The sequence below is a fragment of the Hippoglossus hippoglossus genome, chromosome 17 (assembly GCF_009819705.1).
Source record: "Hippoglossus hippoglossus isolate fHipHip1 chromosome 17, fHipHip1.pri, whole genome shotgun sequence".
NCBI lineage: Eukaryota > Metazoa > Chordata > Actinopteri > Pleuronectiformes > Pleuronectidae > Hippoglossus > Hippoglossus hippoglossus.
Window position 1 is genome coordinate 13,584,051 of NC_047167.1, and position 23,516 is coordinate 13,607,566.

At 40.9% G+C, this 23,516-nt stretch overlaps 1 protein-coding gene across 3 annotated transcripts in view; it reads right to left on the reverse strand.

Moving 5' to 3' along the window:
* tnr (tenascin R (restrictin, janusin)) overlaps positions 1-23,516 on the reverse strand; it is a 110,971-nt gene that overhangs the window by 66,786 nt on the left and 20,669 nt on the right. For all 3 annotated transcript variants that reach the window (XM_034613116.1, XM_034613117.1, XM_034613115.1), the window contains exons 2-5: positions 22,548-22,601; positions 3,652-3,772; positions 1,928-2,144; positions 1,725-1,825 (exon numbers count right to left, since the gene is read on the reverse strand). In XM_034613116.1, the coding sequence (XP_034469007.1) occupies positions 1,725-1,825; positions 1,928-2,144; positions 3,652-3,735 (402 nt within the window). In that variant the 5' untranslated portion in view covers positions 3,736-3,772; positions 22,548-22,601. The remainder of the gene's footprint in view (positions 1-1,724; positions 1,826-1,927; positions 2,145-3,651; positions 3,773-22,547; positions 22,602-23,516) is intronic.

Sequence of the window (23,516 nt, forward strand, 5' to 3'; positions counted from 1 at the left end):
TAAACTTTGAACAAACAGGCCAAAGGCCTCAGTGGGGGTGGAGCAGTGTTAACATGCAGTCTGCTGACCGAGTTGAACATGTTTTCTTCTACATCCTTGGATAACCTACTAGAGAGGTCGACAATTGAGATTATTTGGATACATTTTATATTTTTTATTTCACCATATTAGACTGACACAGACATTCATGGGTGTCACGGGTGCTGATCTTCTGGCAGCAGCATTTAAAGAATTACTTATTATTTAGCTGTTTTTCTACAAAGTAAATGTTCATTTTATTATTGAAAGCTCTGTATCGAGCTGAATCACAGAGCTGTTATTTTGAAAATATTGTGAACTCGGGTCTGAAGATTATGTCGATTGAACAGGCAAAGCACTAGCTAAGTTAGTTTTGGGAAGAAGAAATATCTGTTAAACTAGGCCCTCCGCATCTGGGACCACCTTCTGGTTCTCAAGCCAGCTTCTCTGACCACCAGGACACACAAACCACCAGTTTAAACACTCAACTGAAGCCTTATCGACTCATAAAGTGGCATCAACTAATCGTCTAAAGAAACCTAACATCAAGCTTGACTGTGGTCGTGAGTGAGTGGTGCACTTAAACAAACAGTGGCAAGAATATGACTGTTTGCAACATGCTGACAATATGAACGGGCAACTGAGAAGTGGACTGGAGTGGTTTGACAATTTGCTGTATGTGTTTTGATCTTTGCTTGCTATTGGAATCAATTTGACTGCTTGTTGAAGGATTTATCAACGTGGTTTGAACAGGCATCTGTTCAGAGGGGGTGACTTAAAAGGATAGTAGGTGGGTGAAGTGTTTGAGTCCACAAAACACTTGGAGTAAATGGTGACCACTTCTTCAAACATAAAAAAACTACATAACAAATACATAAAATGCCTCCATACTGCTCCTGTGGTGTCATCCAAGTGTCCGTAAGCCATTCAAATTTCGACTTGAAACAAGGTAATGTACATGATGCTTTTGGCCAAAATGTCTGCTGTGATCCTCCCCTGGAGCCGCGTTCACGTGTGGATCACAGAGGACATGTAGGCTAGAAACAAGTCAAATTTGAATTTGAGTAGATGAGTGAATCTTCATTTTTGGGTGAACTATCCCTTTAAATAACTATTCATCACAAACATCTAAATGTAAATCACTATGTGTGATGACACAGATGTTGTCCTTCAGAAATGTTTCTGTGCCACATGAGACTCAATTAACTGCTCTCCAGCTTTCATCCCTCAAGCTTTTACCTCGGTTTGAATTTGTCTGCATTATATTGTTGTTTTTATCACAGTGTAAAGCACTTTTTAAGGTAAAAGTGTGACACATATGAAGCGTATTATTATTATAAGTATTTTTTTGATTTAGTACTGCGACATACACATTCACAGCAGCCGACCACCTCTTGCCTCTCACAGGCGTACAGCTTTTAGAGGTGTTTAACATTGAGCATGTCATTTACACACTCCTGTGACTGTGAAACTGGCGCACAACAAAATAGTCCACTTTCTTTTTCAAGTCCTGGTCGCTCGCTGCAGTTTTTTGACGCTGGCAGCTGGCTGTCGGCGGCAGCGCCGATCGGCCTGTCCCCTATTTATCTGAAGTGATTTACATCGTTGAGCAGAAAACAGGTGTGCTCCTGTTTCAAGAGTCAAAACAAGTGCAACTATTCATCCCCATGAATTTTTTCTCAGTTTAAAAAAAACAAAACATCTACCTGGCTGTCAGCATCCAGAGTCTGCTCCATGTATTCTGTTGGTCCAGCTGGATCCATCGGACCCTCAACCGAAGGTCTGGACCCCAGCTCAGCACGTGAATCTTTAAAATGAGGAGAATGTGTCGTGAAAACTTGACGGACAGCAGATGACATAGCTACAGTGAGTTTAAACCCAAAACACTCAATGAATCAGGGGACCTCACCATCACCCGGGACAGGTGGTGCTGAGGCGTCCAGGTCGACAGAGCACAGAGACTCTAAGGGAACATTTATGTTGTATATGTGGTTAAAGACCACTGGTTGCTCCAGCAGTGTCTGGTTGGTGGAGGAAGGGGGCTGATCCCCACCGGGGGTCTGTCTCCTTACTCTGGTGGTACGAACCAGCTTGTTGTCTCCTGATGGAGCAGCGTGAATGGCCCCCTGGAGATGGAGAGAGAAAAATATGAAAACACAGAGCAGCGCATGTGGTGTAGACTCAAAGGTTTCAAGCTGTTTTGTGCACTCCAACTCGTGTTCACAGAATGATGGAGTGAAGACTGAGAAAAGAGCCCAGGGGACACAAAACAAGATGACACTAATATAAAGTCTATGAAGGATTCTCTCACTGGCTGCAGCGCTGACATCACAATTTCCACGATAAAAATGTGGGTCATTTTCAAAGGACTGCACCATCAATTCAGTGAGATGGTGTTTTCTCTGTGGCTGGGAGAGAGCTCAGATAATTTCTAATATTAAATAAACATTTTGATATTTCAATAGCAGAAAATAATGCCACAGGCGGACAAGTCTAGACACCAATGGATCAACTCAGCGGCTAGAGGTTGATTCTGGATATGAAATGAAAAGATTAACATGAAAATGTGAAGAATCTGATGAAGAAAGTTCCTTTATGTTGATTTCTTGCACTACCTGCATGAAACAGGCCGTGTGTTATAACCATTTCCCACATTGATGTTGAAAGAATATGTGTAGGGAAGCAGTGATAGTTGGAGGGTGTATCTTGTTTTATTCGCCCTTTCAAATCCAAAAGCAATACAATGTAAAGAATTGATTAAACCGTGTGTTATTTTACCCAAACATTATTTGTTGTCTTGCATAACTAGCGTCCTACCTACAGAAGCAACCGGAGATAAAAAGAAGGGGCAACTGGAAGTCTCAAGTTTTATAAGACTTGGGTTGTTGCAAGAAGCAGGTGGAAACGAGAGTGAAGCATTTCACTTCGATGGCCTCCCCTGCTTGTATGAAGTGGAGTATACGGAAAGAGAGCTCCTACAAATTGAAGAACAGAGAGGGAGGGGCAACAAGCAGAGGATGGACAACATGCTGCTGCTCGGTTGCGAGTGAGACTTCTTGTTGAGTGAGACATGTGTTATGTTGCCAGACTCTTAGCAAAGATCCAGAATAACACAGCCTTTGAGCCTGTTTTTGGTGGAAAATATCACTTTTAGTGCATATTTTATGGAATGTCACATTTGCCCCATAAGATTACACTGTAGCCACTGCCCATGGAGGTGATCTACTGGATAAACATGTAATTACATACAAGGTACATACAAATAAATCCTGGAAGAGCACACTCAATAATTTGTATACAAGATTCTTAAAATGATTCAGCTGGAAATGCGATGTGAATAATTGATACCTTTTGAAAATTGAGAAGCTTCTGTCTGAAATAAAGAACATGTTGTTTCTATTACAGGCTTACAGAAAGAACGCAGGTAGTCTGAGACATCACTCCTCTTTGATACTCTAACCAGCCAGGACAGAATTGGAGTGGATTTGTGCCCAGAGTCAAGTGATTAACGCGGCTGCCAAAAATGGTAGATTGCAAATAAATAATGAATATGAAAAAGGCCCTGGGCAGCTGCACTCACTGAGAGAGAGGGAAAAAAAATGGACAGGGCCATTTTGTCTGAACTCATTTTACCTGTAGAGCAAGAGACAGAGCCAAAACCAGGATCCAGCTTGTAACGGGCGCTGTGGCCCCACGGTGCTGCTGTGAAAGTGGCATGCTGCGATGAAACCCCACCACTCCTTTCCACTCACACCTGTGGAGGAGGGAGAAGTAGCAGAAAGGTGGAAGAAGAAGAGAAAGAGAGAGAGAGAGGCGTTAAGACTTAAATGAAACAAAAACAGTCAGTGGTGGTGCCTGTGTTGTATGAAAATGTGTTTTCTCCAGGGTAGTTGCTAGTGTGCCAACACGGGAACATACGTGCATGTGTGTCTATGGAGCGCGTGTTTCTGTGCACGTGTGAGAAGTCATCTTATCCTCTGTAAACGGTAAATAAATTCCTTTGATCCGATTATGGATTATGGAGCCGACTTAGAACCTTTGAATGTATTTCACTGCGCAATACCAAATATTTGATCTTTCCACTCGGGAGGAATAGAGAAATGTAGCTCAGGGAGAGAGTTGATAGATGGATTTCAGCAGAGACGTGGTTAGAGTGATGCCGCTGTAATCCCCTCTCCATTGAGTGGGGGAAGTGAGACCAGGGACACACTGAAATAAAAAGCTGCACAGAGGAAAACGTGACGTGGACGCTTCAAGCAGACTGTCACATGTCGGAACAGACAGGAGCGTGCAGAGCTTTTAAAGCAGCTGTTTAGATTTTTTTTTTTTTTTTTTTTGCAGCTGAAGCGACATATCAGACATCCTTATCAAGCTGCAGAGGTGAGTTAGCACACAACAGGAGGGAACGCAATTATATCAGTATGGTGAGCGTGAGTTCATATGTGCTTTGCAGTAATTTGAAGCACAACTCCCTTGAGTTTCAACATGTTCATGTCGGAGTGAGTGTGGGCAGAAGATTTAGTACGAGACAAAAAGAGAAAAAAAACATCTCACAGCCTGTGTAGTCAGTATTCACCAGCTCCTTTCATCACAACAATGCATCTCATGTTGGTGAAGCAGGCTATTGCACTCAGATGGCGTCTTTTGTGAGAGCCAGATGGAAGTCTTCTTATCACACCTAACTGGCTCGGGCTGTTTTGATCATTTATGGAGGAAATGTTGAAACATCAGTGTATTTGCACATAAATGAGAAACGGAGAAAGAGAGAGAGAGAGAGAGAGAGAGAGAGAGAGAGAGAGAGAGAGAGAGAGAGAGAATCACAGTGTGAACGTGTGTGTGTTTCTCTCTCATTCAAAACAAAATGTTTTGATGCATATTCAATGTCCCAGGCTTCCTGTTCACACACTGACGATTTCTCCCACTGCCGCACTTCACTTTTCAAAGGATCTTTCTGCTCCCACCTGAGCAACACCCTTCGTTTTGAGACAAAGTCAAACAACCTGCGTGTACGTGCACATGTGTGTGTGTGTATGTGTGTGTATGTGTGTGTGTGTGTGTGTGTGTGTGTGTGTGTGTGTGTGTGTGGTAAACAGCAACACAAAGAATGTTGACACAGGCAGTATATCATGAAAGAGCCATTGGGGAAAGATAGTCAGTCATATGTTACAATCTACAGCCCGCCTCGCTTCAGCCAGTGTGGCTAATGTTTTTAAAAATGACTTTGGCCTTGCTGGATTCAACTGCCAACCAATGCCACCCGCCCCACAGCTAAAGAGATAGAAAGTGTTCTGCTGTGAAACCTCAAGCATGCAGCTGCTGCCCGACGCGACACAAGCCGTTTAACTGCAGAATTCACCAAACAAATGAGAACGTGCAGATGGTGCCGCAGTGAGACGGACAAAACCAACTGGAACCATCATGTTCAAAGCCATTAGCTAAAGCACTGTCCCTGTGGCAACATGGCTGTTTCACTTCCTGCAACAAGCCGTTATATTACACATCCAATAACACTTTGCCAACCTAAACAAACAAATTTGTAATCCTAGTAATCCATCTATAATAAATGGTTCCAGAAATCTCCATCTCTCTGCCTGTACGTAGCTCACATACTGTATCTTGAGAACCTGTCATCATATTGTCTTCAAGGAAGCGAAGTGTAGAATAAAATGTGATGTGGACACGCATTACTTTCAATGTTAACAAACTTTGAATAAACAGGTGACCAGTGATCTGTAGCATCAGTGGTTTGATGTAAATGACGAGTTATGGACACTAGCAAAAACAACTGATTCTCTACGTACTGAATAAACAGGTTAACAGCTCTGTATCTATTGTATATAGCTTCAAGCCTCCTTTTTTTTCATCTGACGTTCTTTACACTGACTATAACACTCTCTAGGAAACTCTAACAATTAACTGGATTTATGTATTGCAGTGTGCCAAGTGAAGACTCCCTATCTTGAGTGGTAAATGATGTTATTCTTTCCAGGAAATGCGTTGGATTACATGCGTGGCACGGTGGTGCAGAGAGCAATGTCACTTCACACAGGGTTCTGAATTTGAACCTGAAGGTCGGCAGCGGCCGCTCTGTGTGGGAGTTCTCTGAGGACTCTGGCTTCCTCCCACAGTCCAAACACATGCAGTTTACTTTGATTGGAGACTCGTGTAGGTGTCAGCTGGGATCGTTTCCAGCTCCCCCTGTGACCCTTTAAGGAAAAGCAGTAAGGATAATAGATGGATGGATTCAATTACAGAACCACACAGTCTCAAAACAGACCTGCATGTTAAACACCTGTGTTGAAGATATGCGGGTAAATAAATGATCAGTGCTCTCTGGTGGACCAACTACAGTATTTAAATTCTAAATATATAAAGCCACATTGACTAGAGGAAGAGAACATTTTGAGGGATATGATCAAAAGCTCTCTTACAGCTACGGAATTGATATTGTTGTGAATTAAATTGTCAGCAATATATATTTCTTAGATACAATTTCTTATAATTTATCAGCCAACACGTAATGTTAGTTATTCCTCATTATTTTTCCGTCTTTCTTAGTTTTGTTCTGTTGCGATTGTACATGTTACATGTGTTGATTCATTGTTGTTTTAAGAATTGTATCTTTTGTGTTACACATTAAAAGGTATTTTGATTGTATTTATCATAGTGTGCATATGAAAAAATAATCAGGCAAATACAGTATATGCTATGCTATATAAGCAAAAATTGGTAAATCAGTCATGCTTCTCTATTCCAGTTTCTTAGATTTCTTTTCTGCAACAATCGCATGGAGGTAAAAATAGATGCGTCATGTGAGAAAAGTGTCACGCACCCTTTTTATCTCACTATAGACACGGGAGGTAAAGGTCTTCAGTATGCATGCACAGTGTCTTCCTTTCAGCCATACTGCTTTCAAGTGTCTACCAAATAAAGACCTGCACATAAAGACAAGCCTATATATATAGTTTTATATTGGCAGCAATAAGCAGTTTGAAAGAGTTTCAAAGTCACATTAGATTAGACTTTAGTCATCGGGTCGTGGTGCAGGCCGGGAGCATTCCCACACACAGCGAGAGGAGGGTTTTCATGGAGGCTCAATTAAGGACAGACCATCTCACTCAGAGTGAAGAGAATCAACATGCTTTAGGCAGAACACACTGGCTTCATTTACTCACACGGACACATGAGCCAACACGAGACAAAGTGCTCTGACACATGTGCCTTTAGATTTCAAATACACTGGAATGCACGTCAAATGACATGATCACAGCCGCGAATATGCACCAGCATGTGTGCACCGGCACTGAACAACACACTGAGCGTCATGGATTAAGTGGTTCCTGCCTTTCATTTTAATAACAGTCGCCTTCAGGGTAATTAGATCCGTCAACATGCCGCTTCTCAATCTAGAGAAGCTTTCTAAAGGTGTAAGTATAAAAAAAAACCTTTGTGAAGTAATTTAGCTGCATGGCAAATAGAGTGGATGTGTGTTCAAGCTAAATATTCTGGGCACGTAGAAAATATAAATTTAATGACTTTGAGAAAGCTCTGAAACAGTGCTGTCACTTTGTGTATTTCCTGGTCGTTTTCTTGGCAGAATTCATGAGTTCACCCCCTGCCAGGCAAAAATGAAACTGCCTGTTCCAATTATAATTAAAACCATCAGGGCACTTTATGCCATGTCACAAAGGGAAAAGCTAAAATATTCAGCCTACACAAAGGAGGCCGCTCTGTAGAATATCCCAGCTGCAAAGAGATTCATAAAAAAACCCATATGCTTAAAAGTTTGATGTACAAAAAAAAATAAAAAATCACTTTGATCTCGTCTTTCAAACTTTATTCATCTTTGTTAGATTCTATATCTCTCTAAAGTGAGTTTTTGATTTTTTTTTTGTTCTGTCTTGAATCTTTGACAATATCTTTCTCTTTCATCCACAATGTGCTTTTACTGGGCAGGTGAGACGATAAATGAAAAGAGAATTTCATTTAAAAAACGAGTGATGTAATACTAATCAAAGTCTTTGTTGTATTGACGAGTCATTTCATCAGCTCCACTACTGTATATTGGTCGTATAGTTAAGAGAATTGTATTATAAAGGTATGACGAAAAAACTACTTACAATCTGGTTTGTATCTGAACATGATATATTCAATTATTCTTAAGGTCTAAATGCAGTTACTGAGGAGCAGGTTCAGTATCTGTACAAATCCTGGGTGAAACAAATCAATGGCAAATATCAAACAAATATGAACCCGGACAAGAAAAACAATCAGAATTTCTACATCAAACTACTGAGCTTGCTTCCTTCTCAGAGTCAATTAAACTCTTGCAGACTAATACCATAAAAATGGGTTCTCATCTTTCACAAACATCCCCCACAGAGGTACAAATGACAAATTATGCACAAAATGTATCTGAAACATTAACACACAAGAAAGATGGGAAAAGACTGAGGAAACTGAAACGTGCTATAGATGATACAAATATCATACTCGATAAAGGAAAATAAGTAATAATAATAATAATAATAATAATAATAATAATATTTGCAATAGCATTGGAGCTGCAACATACGACAATGCACAGGCACCAGATGCACTATATTTATTGTGTGAAGCGAAAAGTAAATTTCTTTGATTTTGACATTTCCATGGACATAGTTGAACTATAGTTGTAGTTGATGAAGTCAATTCAACTGACATTGGATTCATTATCCATTCTTAAAAGCTAGAACAGTGCACAGAAACTTCATCAACAAATAAAGGCATCATTGTCCTAACTGGGTCCTTTTGGCATTTTGGTAACTCACTTACTTATAAAGCAGTGCAGAGTGTGGAGAGGTAGAGAAGGAACAGTGTCTATAACAATCAGGCAGTCCAATGCAAATCTCCCTTTAGGGATTACCGGATTTTGTGTTTGCACACACCAGGTCAAAAGCTCACTCTGCAGTATAGGTTTACGATGCTCTTTGGCTTTATCAAGCAAGCCTCGTGCTTACAAACAGATCCTGATTTAAAGACTTATTTACCCCACATTGTGGATTATATGTTGGCCTGTTTAACCTTGACATACACACTTTGAACACTTTAATCTACCTACCTAGCAGTGGGTGGTATGTAATTCTTTGAGGCATGACATTAGTATTATGCTGTGGATACAAGTATGTGGCGATGTTTCACCCCTCTGCTTTAAAATTTGTTGTTTCTCCTCTTTGCATGGAATTGCTTTTTGCTGCAGGTCCTGGCGTTGAAACTCTTTCGCTTGAATTTCAGCCACACTTTCGATTGCTCAGCTTTGGGCCTGCTTGAGCCATGTAGAGAGTTAAGTATGATGCTAACCGGGCTTGTGTGGTGTTTTTTATATTGCCTGTTAGCAGAGCAACTATTTCATATATAGCTCAGGCACCAAAATCTGTGTTGTGATTGGGTCCAGTAGTTATCAGTGCCTGATTGACAGCAGACTTTGGTGTACAATCTTAGTGGATGCTTATTTTTTTCCATGTGAATTTGATGCCACCGTCATGTTTCTTGAGTTATCTAGATATGGTTCACTGAGCTCTTACGTCTTTTCCCCGTGTCTCTCCTCCCTGGTTGTTTTCCCTTGACCTCTTAAGCTTATTTTCTTTATCTTACTTTCTCTACAAATGACAGCATTATTTCTGTTCCTCCAATAACCGCATCTTTTGTCTGGCAACAACTGCATCTTTCCTCAGATCACACAACTAACTGACTGAAGCACTAACTGAACCTCTTGACCCTGTCTGCAGATTCGATGCATCACGTCGGTCACGTTTCTCATCAAGCATGTTTAACAGGAGCCATTGACTGTTGGTCCCTCAAGTAGGAGGATAGCTGATTCAGTTTCGTTCCCCTAACTTTGTAACAGTCTGGCTGCGTTGGGCTGTAATAGACTAAGTATTGATCAAATACAAAAAAAGCAATTTGAAGACACCTCGGATACTGGGAAGTTATGATGTTCATCTAAGACTAGTTCCTGAGATCCTACAGGCCAATCAGCTAATTGATCATTTGAAAAAATAGATGCATAAATAAATAAATAGAGCCAGATTTACACTCCTTGTCACCACTTTAATTAGGATCCATCATTGTTGGATTCAGTGCTTTCATGGGAATTTAAGACAAAATAATATAGAAGAGAATCTTTTTTTTTTTCTTTGAGCAGACAGAAATAGTACCTAGCCAACCTTTTGCTACCTTTAATGAAAAGCATGTTAAACAATGTCAAATAATTCATTACATGAAAATGGAGCGTGTCACTAAACACAGCACACATGTACATTTTGTTGCCCTTTTCACAGATGCTATTATTACTGTTGTTGAAAAGAGACGTTATGTTACCAAACCACAGGCTCCGTTTTATACCCAGGTTTCTGAGAAACCTTAAGTTTACTTAAGTTAATGTTTTACTGTGGTTTTGAATGGAAGGGAAAAAAGGCCACGCAAGTATCAATAGAACCACGCATCAGGCCATTATGAGGCCGGACGCCTCATTCTTTCATTGGAGGTGTAAAGAGCTGTCTTTAATGGCTCTGTTGCAGGAAGCCAACAACAAAAAAGATGACAGGTTGTTATTACCACAAGAGCATTAACAGCTGCTGTGAGCACAACCCCCCCTTCCCCAAAATCCATAATTATCCCCCACAGATGAGTTATTGATGCACTAACTATATTTCATGCAAATTGTAAAAGACACAGGAGAGTTTAGCGTGGAAAGAATAAAATAATAAATAGGGGGGGGAGGGAATGGAGGGACAGCCCATGCAAGACAAATACATGTGAATATATGAACAGAGAGAAATAGTATGCTGAAAAATATAATATATATAATATGCACCGAAATAATTACAGGGAAATGACTTTTGAGATTTAATAATGAACAAGTGGGGACAAAAAGTCTAAGAGACACAAAAAGAAAAGTTGAAGAAAAAGAACAAACAGCTAAATAAGCCTCTCTCTCTCATCCAGCAGCTGAATCATGAAACGAGAAGCAGTCACCGAATGCCTCTTCCCACTCACTGCTCGTGATCACAGTCTCGCTGTAAAAATGTGTGCGTGGGCATGTGTGTGTGTGTGTTTTATTAGTTAGGGACCCACAAGAGATTAACATGCCCATTAGATTATGGAGGGATATGCACTGAAAAGCTTCATTAACTCTCACTGTGTATGTGTCTCCCTCGACATCTCCGTGGCCACAGGGCTTTTTTAAACTGTTGCCTCCCGACTAAGTGCTCGCTGTCTTCCCTGTACACATACATCTCAATCTGTGTATGCGGTCTCTTTCCGCGTCGTGGCCCCCAGGGGAGGGGCTCGTAGCGAGAGCAGGTAAGTTAGCCTCGGGAGCGGTTAGCCCTCGCCATCCCTTTTTCACGAGACGAGAGGAGGAAACATTTATGAAGCGTTTGTGTCCTGTAATCCAGCTGCGACGGCTATCTCCAGCTGCTGCCACACAAGAGTCACACAGTCGGTCAGAGAGACGCTGTGATCATGAGCAATCACTGCGAAGGGAGGCATCGAGTGCTGGTGTAAGATGCTGTGGGCTGGATGTCGCTCTCAGGCCTGGGGTCAAAAACATCCATCTGCTGAATTTCTTGTCCCTGCTCTGCAGCATCTCGCCGCTGTGTCACAACGTGGAGTCAGAAGAAAAGGAGGATATTCTACTGTACTCGCACTTTTTAACAGTCATGATATTATTCACCTTGCTCTCTCGTGGTCTGTCTTCTCTTATTCGCCGCTCTCATTATTTCATTATCTCTTTTTTGTCTTTTTCCCCCATCTCCTTTTATCTCTCTGTGAAAGTTTACATATTTTCCCACTGTGCACGGTAATGTGTTGTATAATGATGTGTAATAACATATCCGCGGCTGAAAGTCCCACAGTCTACTGTAGTGTTGGAAAGAGTTGAATTTTCTCTCTGCTACTTTCATTTCTTTCTCTCTCTCTCTCTTTCTCTGGCAGCAGTCCTGTTATCCCCTCCTTGCTCGCCCTATGGAAGTAAAGCCATAACCTCCATTTGCACAAGTTAATGTGCAGCCACCTCAACATGAACACAAAACCAATACCAGGTCTTTCTGCGTGGGTGATCGCTCACTCGCTCTCCTGTCTCCTGCATTCCTCTATTCCTTTTCTGTCCCTGCTTCTCTCTTTAGCTCGCTCGGTCTCTCTCCTGCTCTCTCTCCACCTTGGTAATTGGACTCTGGTAACATTACGATGCTTTTCTCATTATTCCCATCACTCTGGCCAAATTGCCTTGTCTTTCAGGACCATTGGGCTCTGTTCATGAGCTGCTCCTCCAAACCAGAGGGCTGCACAAGTCCTTTTCCTGAGTCTCGGGGCTGTTTCGGAGCAAAGATGGGACCAAGAAATGGATTCCATTCTAAAGCAAATAATACAACCTCAGGCCGTTGGTGTCTGCATGCTGCACACTGTGATCAATTTATCAGGGAAGATGTAAACAAATGCTCTCGGAAAGAGCTGAGGCAACGTGCAGTACAGAAGTGCTAGACGGTATTTGACTTTGATTACAGGAGTTTACCTTTTAATCTAAAACACTGATGTTTGCATTTTGATTCTAAGACATATTTTGCTATTTTTTTCGAACAAGAAAAAAGGGCAAATAAATAAAGGTAAAATTAAATAGTCACTCCCTCCATATGGGACTCTGTGGCCACATGTGTTTAGCTGATACAATTTTTTTCTTAACTACCATTAAATGCAGCTTGAATGGATCTACATAAATAATAAAATCCATATTCCTTTTGACAAATGATTAAAAATGTTCTACAATCAAATTAAACATCGATGACAACATGACAATTACTGCTGCAAAGGTTCTGATTGTCTACTTGCATTTTTGAACACAAAATAAATGTGCTTGGATATTTGTTTAACAAGCATTGCATTGTTTGATTACTGATCACTTCAGGTATCACTGGACTTTTCATCTTTGTATTCTGTACTTTGCAAATACCCTCCAGAGACCAAAAAAACACGATGATCTATGTTTCTAAATATCCTCTATGTAGCTCCAGCCTGAAATAGCTCTGAGCCATAGAGCTCCAAGCTCCTATACAAACTAACAAGAGGCACTTGGCTCGCCTTATGTCCCTCCATGAGCTCCCTGACAACAAGAAGACATATGCTCACAGTACTGCTGGTGTCATCAAGAAAGCAGCCACAAAAAATACACTTTATCTGATTTATATGCACATTTATGCAGCAGGGCTCAACTAAATCTGATTAGATCATCTACTCTGTGAAGTAAGTAAGACATCTCTCCTATGTATTGCTCTTAGGTTATCGCATTTACAAGAAAAAAATATTTAAACCAATTAGCAAAATTATGATTTTGTATTTTACATAAACTTAATCTGAAATTCTTAGCTTTAAGTGAATTTATTGCTTAACAACCACCCTAAAGGACCCTTGTTAGTATGTACTCAGTGACAGTTCGTGCCTAAAGACAGCATAAGTGTGCCTATAGACCATGGAGAAATCCTGCCAGGGGATTTTTTCAAAAGATAAAAAGGTGTTAGAAGAGCATCTTACACATCCAACCTCTGGCCTCGGTCTGTGAGAGGCAACACACAAAACGACAAGTGCAACCAATTAAAAGAGGTTTGTGGTTTCCTGTCTTTTTCAATTGCAACTTGCAGTCTGGGCGCTTCTTTGGAAGAGAGTAAACAACTGTTGGTTTGCTGAATAATTCTCTAAGGTTTGTGCTGAAGTTGACACTCAAAAGATCAGGTAACAAAAAATGTCTATGGTTGGTCTTGAGAGAGTATTCAAATTATCTCTATCTTTAACTCAAATTTCTCAAATTATCTAACATAATTACATGTATTTGAACAACTTCTCGACTCCATCTAAACTTTTTTTGGTTTGGCCTCGACTCTGACTCACTCCTCTCTTTCACTTGACTCTGGTCTTTTCTGCTTGTCTCTTGTTTAGCCTCAGCAGAGGCCACACGACACATCTGGAATTTGCTTATTAAAGTTAAAATGAGGGTTAGGGGGGGGGGGGAAAGAGACCGAATACAAAAAGCAGAATGACAGACAGTCAGAGAGACAGCATGAGAAGAAAAGGACTGAGTCAAAAGTGGGAGAGACTAAATGAGATGAAAGGCGACCAGAGGGAGAAGACAGAAAAGACGAGAGAGATCTAGAAAAAGAGCACAGGAGACAGAACAGACGGATGAAAGCGCGTGAGAGGACAGTAAAAATGTCGAGAGTGGAGGAAAATGCTTAAGTCCTTTTTGAGTTCAGCCAGCTATGAGTCAGGAGGAATTGAATAGATTCTCTCTCTCTCTCTTTCTCTCTCTCTCTCGCTCTCTCTCGCTCTCTGTCTGCTGCAGCTGAATACCCACCGCTCCTCTATTCTATTCTGACACAATGCATGGCTTTTAGCAAACTCATTTTCTATTTCAGAGATGCCTGCTGGTCATTTTAAGAGTGGACAAAAGAATATTTAAATAAAGAAACATGAAGCCAGATAGTGCGAGTAAAATAAACCTAAAGTTTCTTTGATTTTCAATTACATTCAGCTCAGACCAAAACAAACTGAAATATGTGTTTATGTAATTTGTTTATATACATGTTCATATTTGAAGCCTTAACGGTGCAGTAGGTGGGATCACTAGAAAGAAAGATGATTGTTGAGTCTCATTCCCAGGACGTTGAATAGCAGCGTTTTAGATAGAGCCTGTCCTGAGCCAGATGCATTCGCTTTATATGCACACGCGGCATGATCATGCCATTCACTGTCCAACTCTAATTTAGACTCTTTTATTCGATAATTCAGGGTTTCTGTTTTGGGGTTGCTTTGGCCGTTGTCATAGTGACCTTTCCTGTAGGATTTTCCACAATTTACTAAGGGGCAGGCTTTTTAAGGGACGTGCACGGGCAGATGCTAAGTAGAATAGCCGATAAGAGCATCCTCTCACTGACCTGCCCTGTGATTGGTCAAAGTATCCCATCACGGGCCAGATTTCCACAAGTCTCGAAATGGTGCTAGGAGGAATTGCAGAAGCCTAAGTTCTCTCAGGGAACTTTCCCAGCTACCTGGACCTTCGTATGTAGAAGTTTAGTCCGAACAAAAGAGCAGGTGCATTAGACTACGGACCAGACCAACGGATTCAAATTTTGTCCAACCAAACCATGAATCAAACCAACAATGGTTTGGATCATTTGCAGTGTGGAAACATTTTGTTGGGTAGTTTGGACTTTGAACCAATTGCAGGAAGTTAGGAAAGTTACAGGTGCGAACCTTTGCAAACCAATCAAACCGACAGGATGTAGAACTAACTGTATCAAATGGGAAACAGACACTTTGAGATATTTCTTTTTTTCCTTCTGCTGTGGCATGAGTTTAACTTAAAGATGACAGACACCAAAAATGTTCATGAGAAAGAAAAGAAGAGGCTTATCAGGTACAAGAAGATTGGCTGGCTAATGGCATATTCCAAAGATAATGAATTAAAGTAAAACCTGTCATGGACCGTACCATTCACAAACATCTTTGACAATATTGTTCCAACATGTGTAAAAGGTGAAAATTATTATATCTGCACTGTATTATTTAAATTTCCTCATTTTAACACCAGATTTAGAAACAGGTTTTCATCAACGTGAGAAAAAGTCACAACAAACAGAAGGCGATAAGCGTAATAATCTCTGTCAATAAAACATAATGCCGCACAGGCTTTAAAATAACCACACATTGTGTTTCTATGCTATTGAGCTGTTTATTTAGTAATTGAATACAATCCCCACTGAGCGCCGGGAGCACTTCTTCCCTTGCCGCGGTGGCATCGAACAGACAGCACCAACAGAGGAACGTGTCAATCCTTCTGATCCCTCGGAGTCGGCTTTATCGTCTCCGCACAGCTTATGGAATTGGACTGCTGCTACATTTTGTGTGTCATTTCAACACACATTCACATCATAGAGGAAGGAGAAGAAACAGATAGCGCAGGTGGGAGGAGGAGGGTGACTGTTTTTTTTCACCTGTTTACTGTATAGGAGAGGTACAGGAGGCTGTGTTGTCACTTCTGTCCCTCAACAAACAGAAGCCTTTGAAAGGGGAAGATGAAATGGGAGAAACGGCCTCCTCGACAGGTGGGGGTAGCAGCAGACAGCAGCAGTTCATGAGGTGACAAATGGCAGGTTTTTGAACTTTTTTTGTCCTTTGTTTTCTCTTTTGTTTCAGGTCACGCCTGAGCAAAAAGACAGGGGCAGAGATTTCAGTGAAAGAAGAGGGAAAGGTTGGCGGGGGACTAAAAGAGCGTGACAAACTGACAGGCTGTTTGATGTGTTTTATGTAGGTACCATACACCGATCAGAAACAACATTTAAACCAGTTACTGGCTGTAATGGGACTGATGGTGTTTACTTTTACTGGAATGACACAAATATCACCTGTCTGTAACATAAAGTGAAGAATCAGTTGACTACTTCTGTAAAAATACTTCTTACATATATTATTTTGCTAGAATAATTATTTTATCACAAAATATTTCCCCTAGAACTGACACAATATTGCAACCAAAGATGTTCGGGTCACAATGTAAAATGCAAATTGTTGATCAAGCTACGATTGGAAAGACTTTTACTTACTGATTAAGTATAAATCTGAGATTTGGTCAGGCCTTAATAACCGGGACAATATGAAGAGTTTTAACCATGAGATGTAGATAAGTAATGTGATTGGTCAAGACCTTTGTCAATCACAAGCCACTATTGACTTTCTTCAGGTTGAATCTGTGGGTTCCAGTGTTTGAAGAAGCTGTTGGATTAAATGCATTTTATCATCATATATATCCAGGACTCATCCATCTTTAAGGGTGGCTTTACCTGAGATTGTCAGAAAGCTTGCTCTCATAGAAGACTGCCTGTTGCCATGACTTCACTGGCACCTGGTGCAATGATGGACTCATCTAGAAATGTTATTCATTACCTTTAAGACTCATCTTGGACTCACGCCTGGCTTTATTTGAGCTTTTAAGCCCCTATGAGCTCAAGCACAGCGAGAATTCCCGAGGCAGCACTGCACACTAGTCATTTTACAGTCCAGACGGACGACTGCGGACTATTAAGCTTTCTCCATCAGGGCTCGTTCAAACACTTGTCTAATGAGATCAAGCCAAACTCTATCAAAAACTTACTTGAAGGTACTGAATGCTGTTCTGTGATGGGTCTGTTGTTGTTGTGATTGCTTTGTGCTTTATCTTTTTAGAAAGTGTGTGTTCTGTTGCAATTTAGATATTTTCTTTTGGTTTTGCTTGAAAGGTACATTTTCTGTGCTATGAAAATTGTACAACCTATACAAAAGGGAATTGCGTTCGTAATCTGTGTTTATCCTCTTCTCTGCAATCACATTGTTCAATCGGACTTGTCAATGTGGGATGCACCGATCATGAATTGAGAGTTTTTTTGTCAACTTTCTAAATTCATTTTCAGACTTTTTCCAGTACTCATATGGTACAAGGATATTGTTTCTACTTCTAAACACACTGAAAGTAACTTGGGCAGCACAATAAATATTTTACAGGAAAACTCATGTTTAAGAGGTTGGGTCATACTGTTAGGACATCCAGTATTGATGGAGCTAACACAGGGTTGAATTGGCAAAACTTCTAGTACAGAGGGAGGTGAGGTCAGACTGAACGGGTTATCTCGGCTGCATCTCTGTACCGAGACATCAGGCTGCGATGCTATCAGTTCCAGGAATAGCCTGGTGAGGAGGAGATACAAAGGTCCAGTTCATTAGCGGAGAGCCTGTCACAGTGACAGACTACTCTGACAGTTTTCTGCAGCAAACGTCTGAACCGAGCAAAAGTAGAGATGGAATTAAATCTCACCAGTAAGGGAGCAGCTATAAATAACAAGCAACGTCTATGGAAAAAGTTATTTTTTCCAAGTGATTATAAGATAGCTCTTTGGAGTGGAACTTGTTGTGGGACGATTGTAGAAAAAGTTGATGGTTTGGTTATAAAGTCACCAGGGTAACCCAGTTAAAACCTCCTTTATGTTGGACAGTGAGACTCCAATGTCGGTGCTGCTATGTTTGAGAGGAAATGTTACATTTCAAAAAGCTTTTTTTTTGCCACATTTCCGGACACATTTTTAAGGACGTTGAAAAACTAGAAGGGTGCTCATGGTTAAAAAAAACCCCAACTAGATTCACCTGTTCACCTTGCTGCAAAACTGATATTTCATGGATATCTGTTGAGTAGCTTTTGAGTAATCCTGATTTATAGTCAGACAGACAAGTCTGCTTCATTAAAGGATCATTAAGGGATCATTGAGGGATCATTTCATATTTCAGCAATTTATCTTCTTAACTAATGCATTTATACCATTGTTTGAAGCCACTGTCCAACCTATATTTGCCCTTGTCTGTATTTACAGTTGGAGCTTTTAAAATTCTCTCTCTATATATAAATATATATCGAGTTTTTATGTTTAAAAAAACACTTAAAGATACATATTATTTTTCAGTGTTTATTTTGCTGCCATAGGATTGATAGAAATCTGTCAAAATGGTAAACAACAGGATAAGCACAAACACTTTCAGCATAATTCACAGATTATCTTTTAGCTCATCTGAACTGAAAAATGTGAAATGACAAATAAGATTTGAAAAACAAAACAGTTGAAACAAGATTCATGATCCATCATATCCCAAAAGCTGTCTCAAACGCAAAACAGTCAGAAAAATCTGTATACTTTAACTCCTCAGACGTACGTGGTTAAATCCAACTGGTGTCAGTGGAATATAAAAGAATTTCACATTCAGAGATTTTTAAGCAGTTCTCCAGGGTCTGTCTGTCCTTATATTGCAGTTTATAGTCTGTGGGGATTTGTTGCATATGATTTTCTGTGTTATTCGCAATTTTTTCTCCCGTAGTGACGACGCACTCCTACACTGCTGCCACATTACAGCCACAACGTAGCAGTTTGATTGGCTATGTGTGACAGTACAGTCTCTGCACACTATGTTTGGGTGTGACAAAGTTTTACTCTAAAAGCTGAATCTGTCTCTGTGTTGAATTTCTGAGCCCTGTCAAAATAATTCAGAGTCTGACCAGATGCATCGATACGAGGCTGCATGTGCTGAATACACCTCTTCAGAATAAGCAGTGTGTGTGTGTGTCTGTTTTCCTTCTGGTTGCAACCCTGTCTACTGGCAGCGCTGCCATTATCAGAATTGACACAGGCAAACGGACCATAATCCCCATTGGAAACATGAGCACACAGGCTTCTACTGTTGTCACTCACCTGCACCTAAATGCTGATTCTTTCTCTGCCCTGCTTTTGGTCCTCACTTAGTATTTGTGTTTTTCCTTCTTATGCTCCCGACATTCAGCTTCTTATCCATGAACCTGTTTCAATAACCTTACATTTTTTTACTACAGATGTGTTCATTCTGCTATTAGCCAGAAGCTAAGATCAATAAGAAAACCTTGGGCTGGCCCTTAGACTACGAATTTCGGGCTGATTTAACCCCGATTCAAAGAACCTTGGTCGGTACCAATGTTGACTCCAGATTATCTGATCTAATCTGAAAATGATGTGTGAAGTGCGAGGGGCCACTCTTTAACGTCCGCAGAATCATTGGGGTCAAACATGTTTGAGATTTAAGACTTAAAATCAGGACAATTACGTCAGTACTTTCCGAGCAGGAACCAAAACAGCCAATCAGACAGACAGAGAGAGCAGAGCAGCCAACATACTGCAAAGCAATGGTAAACATTTGGAGGTGAACGGTAGCTAGTGTGCTGCTGTTAACAGATATTGTAAAATCTCCCCTGAAGATTAGATAACCCACGTTGATCATGTCTCTCATCCCGACTCATTCAGCCTTGTGCTTCTGTTCAGTAATATTAGAGCAACCTATTACAAGTGGTTGCTCCATGCCACTCTATTGTTTTTTGCATCTGCTTCCCCATGACGTCACACGTGAGGTGGTGTGTGTCGCTGCATCCGTATCTATAATCTCATGCCACTTTTTCTAATTTGTAATGCGGGGGCATGTTTTTCACAATTTGAACACAATATGTTTTACATGCTTGACCACATGATGTCAAGTAGGTGGATAGATGCCAAACTGCGACTAGCGCTGCAGAGGGCTGGCCTTCTCGTGTTTAATGACTGCAGAGCCCGTAAATCTATTTAATCAGTGGAAGAGTCGGAATTAGAACAACAACGGTGACAAAGTGACAGTCACCATATCACTTCCTCTATTTTGTTTTCTCTGTTTATCTCAATTATTACTCTACGTCTTTGCAATTCCCCTTTCTCTCTCTCTCTCTCCCTCTCTCACTGCTGCTGCTATCAACGGGCTCTCAGTATTCCATTAAGATGATGAAGATACTTTGTCCCACGACAGCCTCCTTTGTTCGCTCCAAGACTAAACTCTCCTCTGCGGATAATAAATGTGTAATATTTTTGCAGACACACCACATCCCAGAATGATGATGTTGTTTTTGGCTTTGACCTCTGGTGAAGAACAAACCATATGAGATGACGCAATCAAACCGGCTCAAAGGTCTATGGACAAATCACATCTAATGATTTACACACACAAGGTACAGAGGTTGTTGTGTTGGATGCAATGGAACATCTCATGAAAATGAATAATGTAGAGCATCTCACGTCATTGAGTCATTTCACTGTTATTATTACAATATTACGACACACTGCAATAAGTTGCATATATTTTTTTGTATTATCTGTGGACATTTTTTGAACTTGGTGAAGGTTGCGTTAAATTTAGTCATTAATATGCATACAATAATGTCCCCACGGCAAAGGCTGTAATAAGCAGTGGTCATGGAGCATTAACTGAGAGCTCTCCACAATAATCCTGTTGATACAACTAAAAGCTTTACTTTCATTATCCAGAGAAAAATGTTGTTTTGGGGTTTGGGGATTTTGAGGACACCTGCTCCACTCTATACTGAAATCTGTGACGAATATCCCACCAGTCCGACGTGTAAATAAGCACATCGGGGTCATGCACCTATTTTTTTCAAATCCCAGGGCTGAAAATTTAATTAACAGATGAAGATACCCAATCTGTTTAACCCATGTGTAATTAGGCAGAGCAGTGCTGCGTATTCCCAAATCAGTGAGTGCAGATGAAATGCACGTATCGATGCTAATGCTGGAACATGAATAACCCATTAAAGTTATCGAACCCAGGACAGACTCTCTGCTAATTACAGCAGTTCTATTTTATGTTATGTGCGATAAAGTGGACGTACAGTGAATGTAAAATGTACATCAAGATGACAGAGGGCTGGGGTTTGGTGTTCTTCTTCTTTGCATGTGTGATTCTGATAACAGGTGGCCTGAGCAGGTGGAAATGGTTTCTTTATTTTGTGCCAGTAAGCTTATGATGACGCACACGCTTTCAGAGCAGCTCTAACAGGGCAGAGATGTTTACTACTCCCACACACTACATTATACAAACAGTAACACGCAACTATTAACACCCAGCAGGAAACATTGACTCCAAACTTCCTGCAATTCATAACAGGGCTGTAGTCAAGCAGAGTAAATGTTGGTTGATTGAAATAATCAATTGGTTGCATGGGAAATGTAAAAGAAATATGGATATTATTTCTACATCGACTCCTTGGACGTGGTGTTATTTAGTTTGGAGCAGACTCAGAGTAAATGGCAATAAACAGGTGATGAAAACAGGATTCAATTCTTGCCTCCGCTTGTCCGGACAAACACTGAAGCTGCTTTCAAATGTGCAGACATTTTCCTGAATATTTCCAGAGGGGCTGTATGTGAGAACGCTAATGTCCATGTTTGGTGCTCCGTGCATTTTCCCGAAATTCTCCCGACAAACGCAAGTAAAATGTCCGGAGAAAGTTCCACGCGAGTCAGCTGAGAATACAGCAGGACCATGTCTAGAAAATTTACAATGAGCAAGTGGGCATGTTGATGACGTTTCTAACACACGACAGACATGAAACTGGAGGAAGACAAATATATCAGGAGCCACACACGTAGAAGACGCAGATGAAGACGTCAACATTAAAAGGCAATGAGATCTGAGAGAGCTTGGGTGATAAGGGAATTTAAACATCTTGTCCTGCCTCCTTCACGCTGTACCCAGGCACCACCCCTCGACTGAATGTTTCAGAAATGTTCCTGATGTTGTGAACGTGTCTGACCAGGACAATCTCCATTTTGTGTTTGTGTCTGTATCGATGTGAGTGTGGCAGAGAAGTGACAATCTATTTGTGTTCCTTTTAGAAAACCAGTTAAGGTGATGAATACAAACATGGATATTAGCCCAGGATGAGGGCTAATTGTCTGATTAGATGTGCTTCAGGTTGATAGATGCACAATAAGCCCGTGCACATAAAGCAGTCATTAAGAAACATTAGAGCATTAAATTGAACATTACACTGTAGCCAGAGGGAAGAACATGGATGTTCATGAATGTGTCCCAACACGTAGGAGTGTGTCTGCGCTTGTGTGTGGGGGCAGTACCTTTTTCCGTGAGTACTTTGTTCTCGTGTTGCCAGTCTCTCTCCGACTCTGCACCTGTCCATGAGAGAGAGGGGGATTAAATTAGCATTACACCAATTACACATTTGAATAGCCTTCTCCCTGACTTAAGAGTTTAGCATTTCCCTCGAAATAATTTGAAATGCTAATTTTTGGTTGTAGAGACACACATGCGGTAGCACATCTAATGAAGCACAAGTGTTTATTTACTCCCACACACAGCATCGCACGGACACACAGGTAGAAACACAGATTTGGTCCTTCTCAAGTCGTCTCTATCCCCTATGGCCGGGCAGTGTGCTTATCCTTAAGCATGAGGATGTTGTTGTAAATTAGCAATGTAAATTGGCGCTTATAGTCACAGAGCAAACCAGCGCTGCTGCCAGTGGCTCACTGGGGAACAGCGGGGCACTGCCGGGAAACTGGAGCCACGCACTCACACACAGATACGAGCAGAAGCGCTCACAGAAGTACATACACTTTCCCCCCGCTGTGAAAAAACAGGAACATATCGAGGCTCTTCTATCAACCCGGAGAAAAAGGAGAAAGTACTCATTCGCTTTTCTTCGTCTGGCGTGCTGCTGTGCTGCTGAGGCTTGTGTGTTACAGCACGGCTCCTGAGGCACACTCACTCAAACACAAAACCCAGCCCCGTATGCTCGTGAGGGAGTCTCGCTCGCCCTCTGAGTAATAAAATGACATGCTTTGCTGACTGGGCTGTTTCCTGCTCAGAGGAATCTCAAATTCTATGAAAATTGTGTCCTTCTTACTTAGGTGTCGTCCAGTGAAGAAGGATGATTAAATAAACAACGGAACTGGTCACCACTGTTAGTTATTTAAACATAGCAGGGGGAACAGAAACCAACATGCTAATTCAGACTGTTGACATATTGAAAAATCAATTTTGGTAAATGTATGTATTTGTGTATTTTGTACAATTACATATTATGT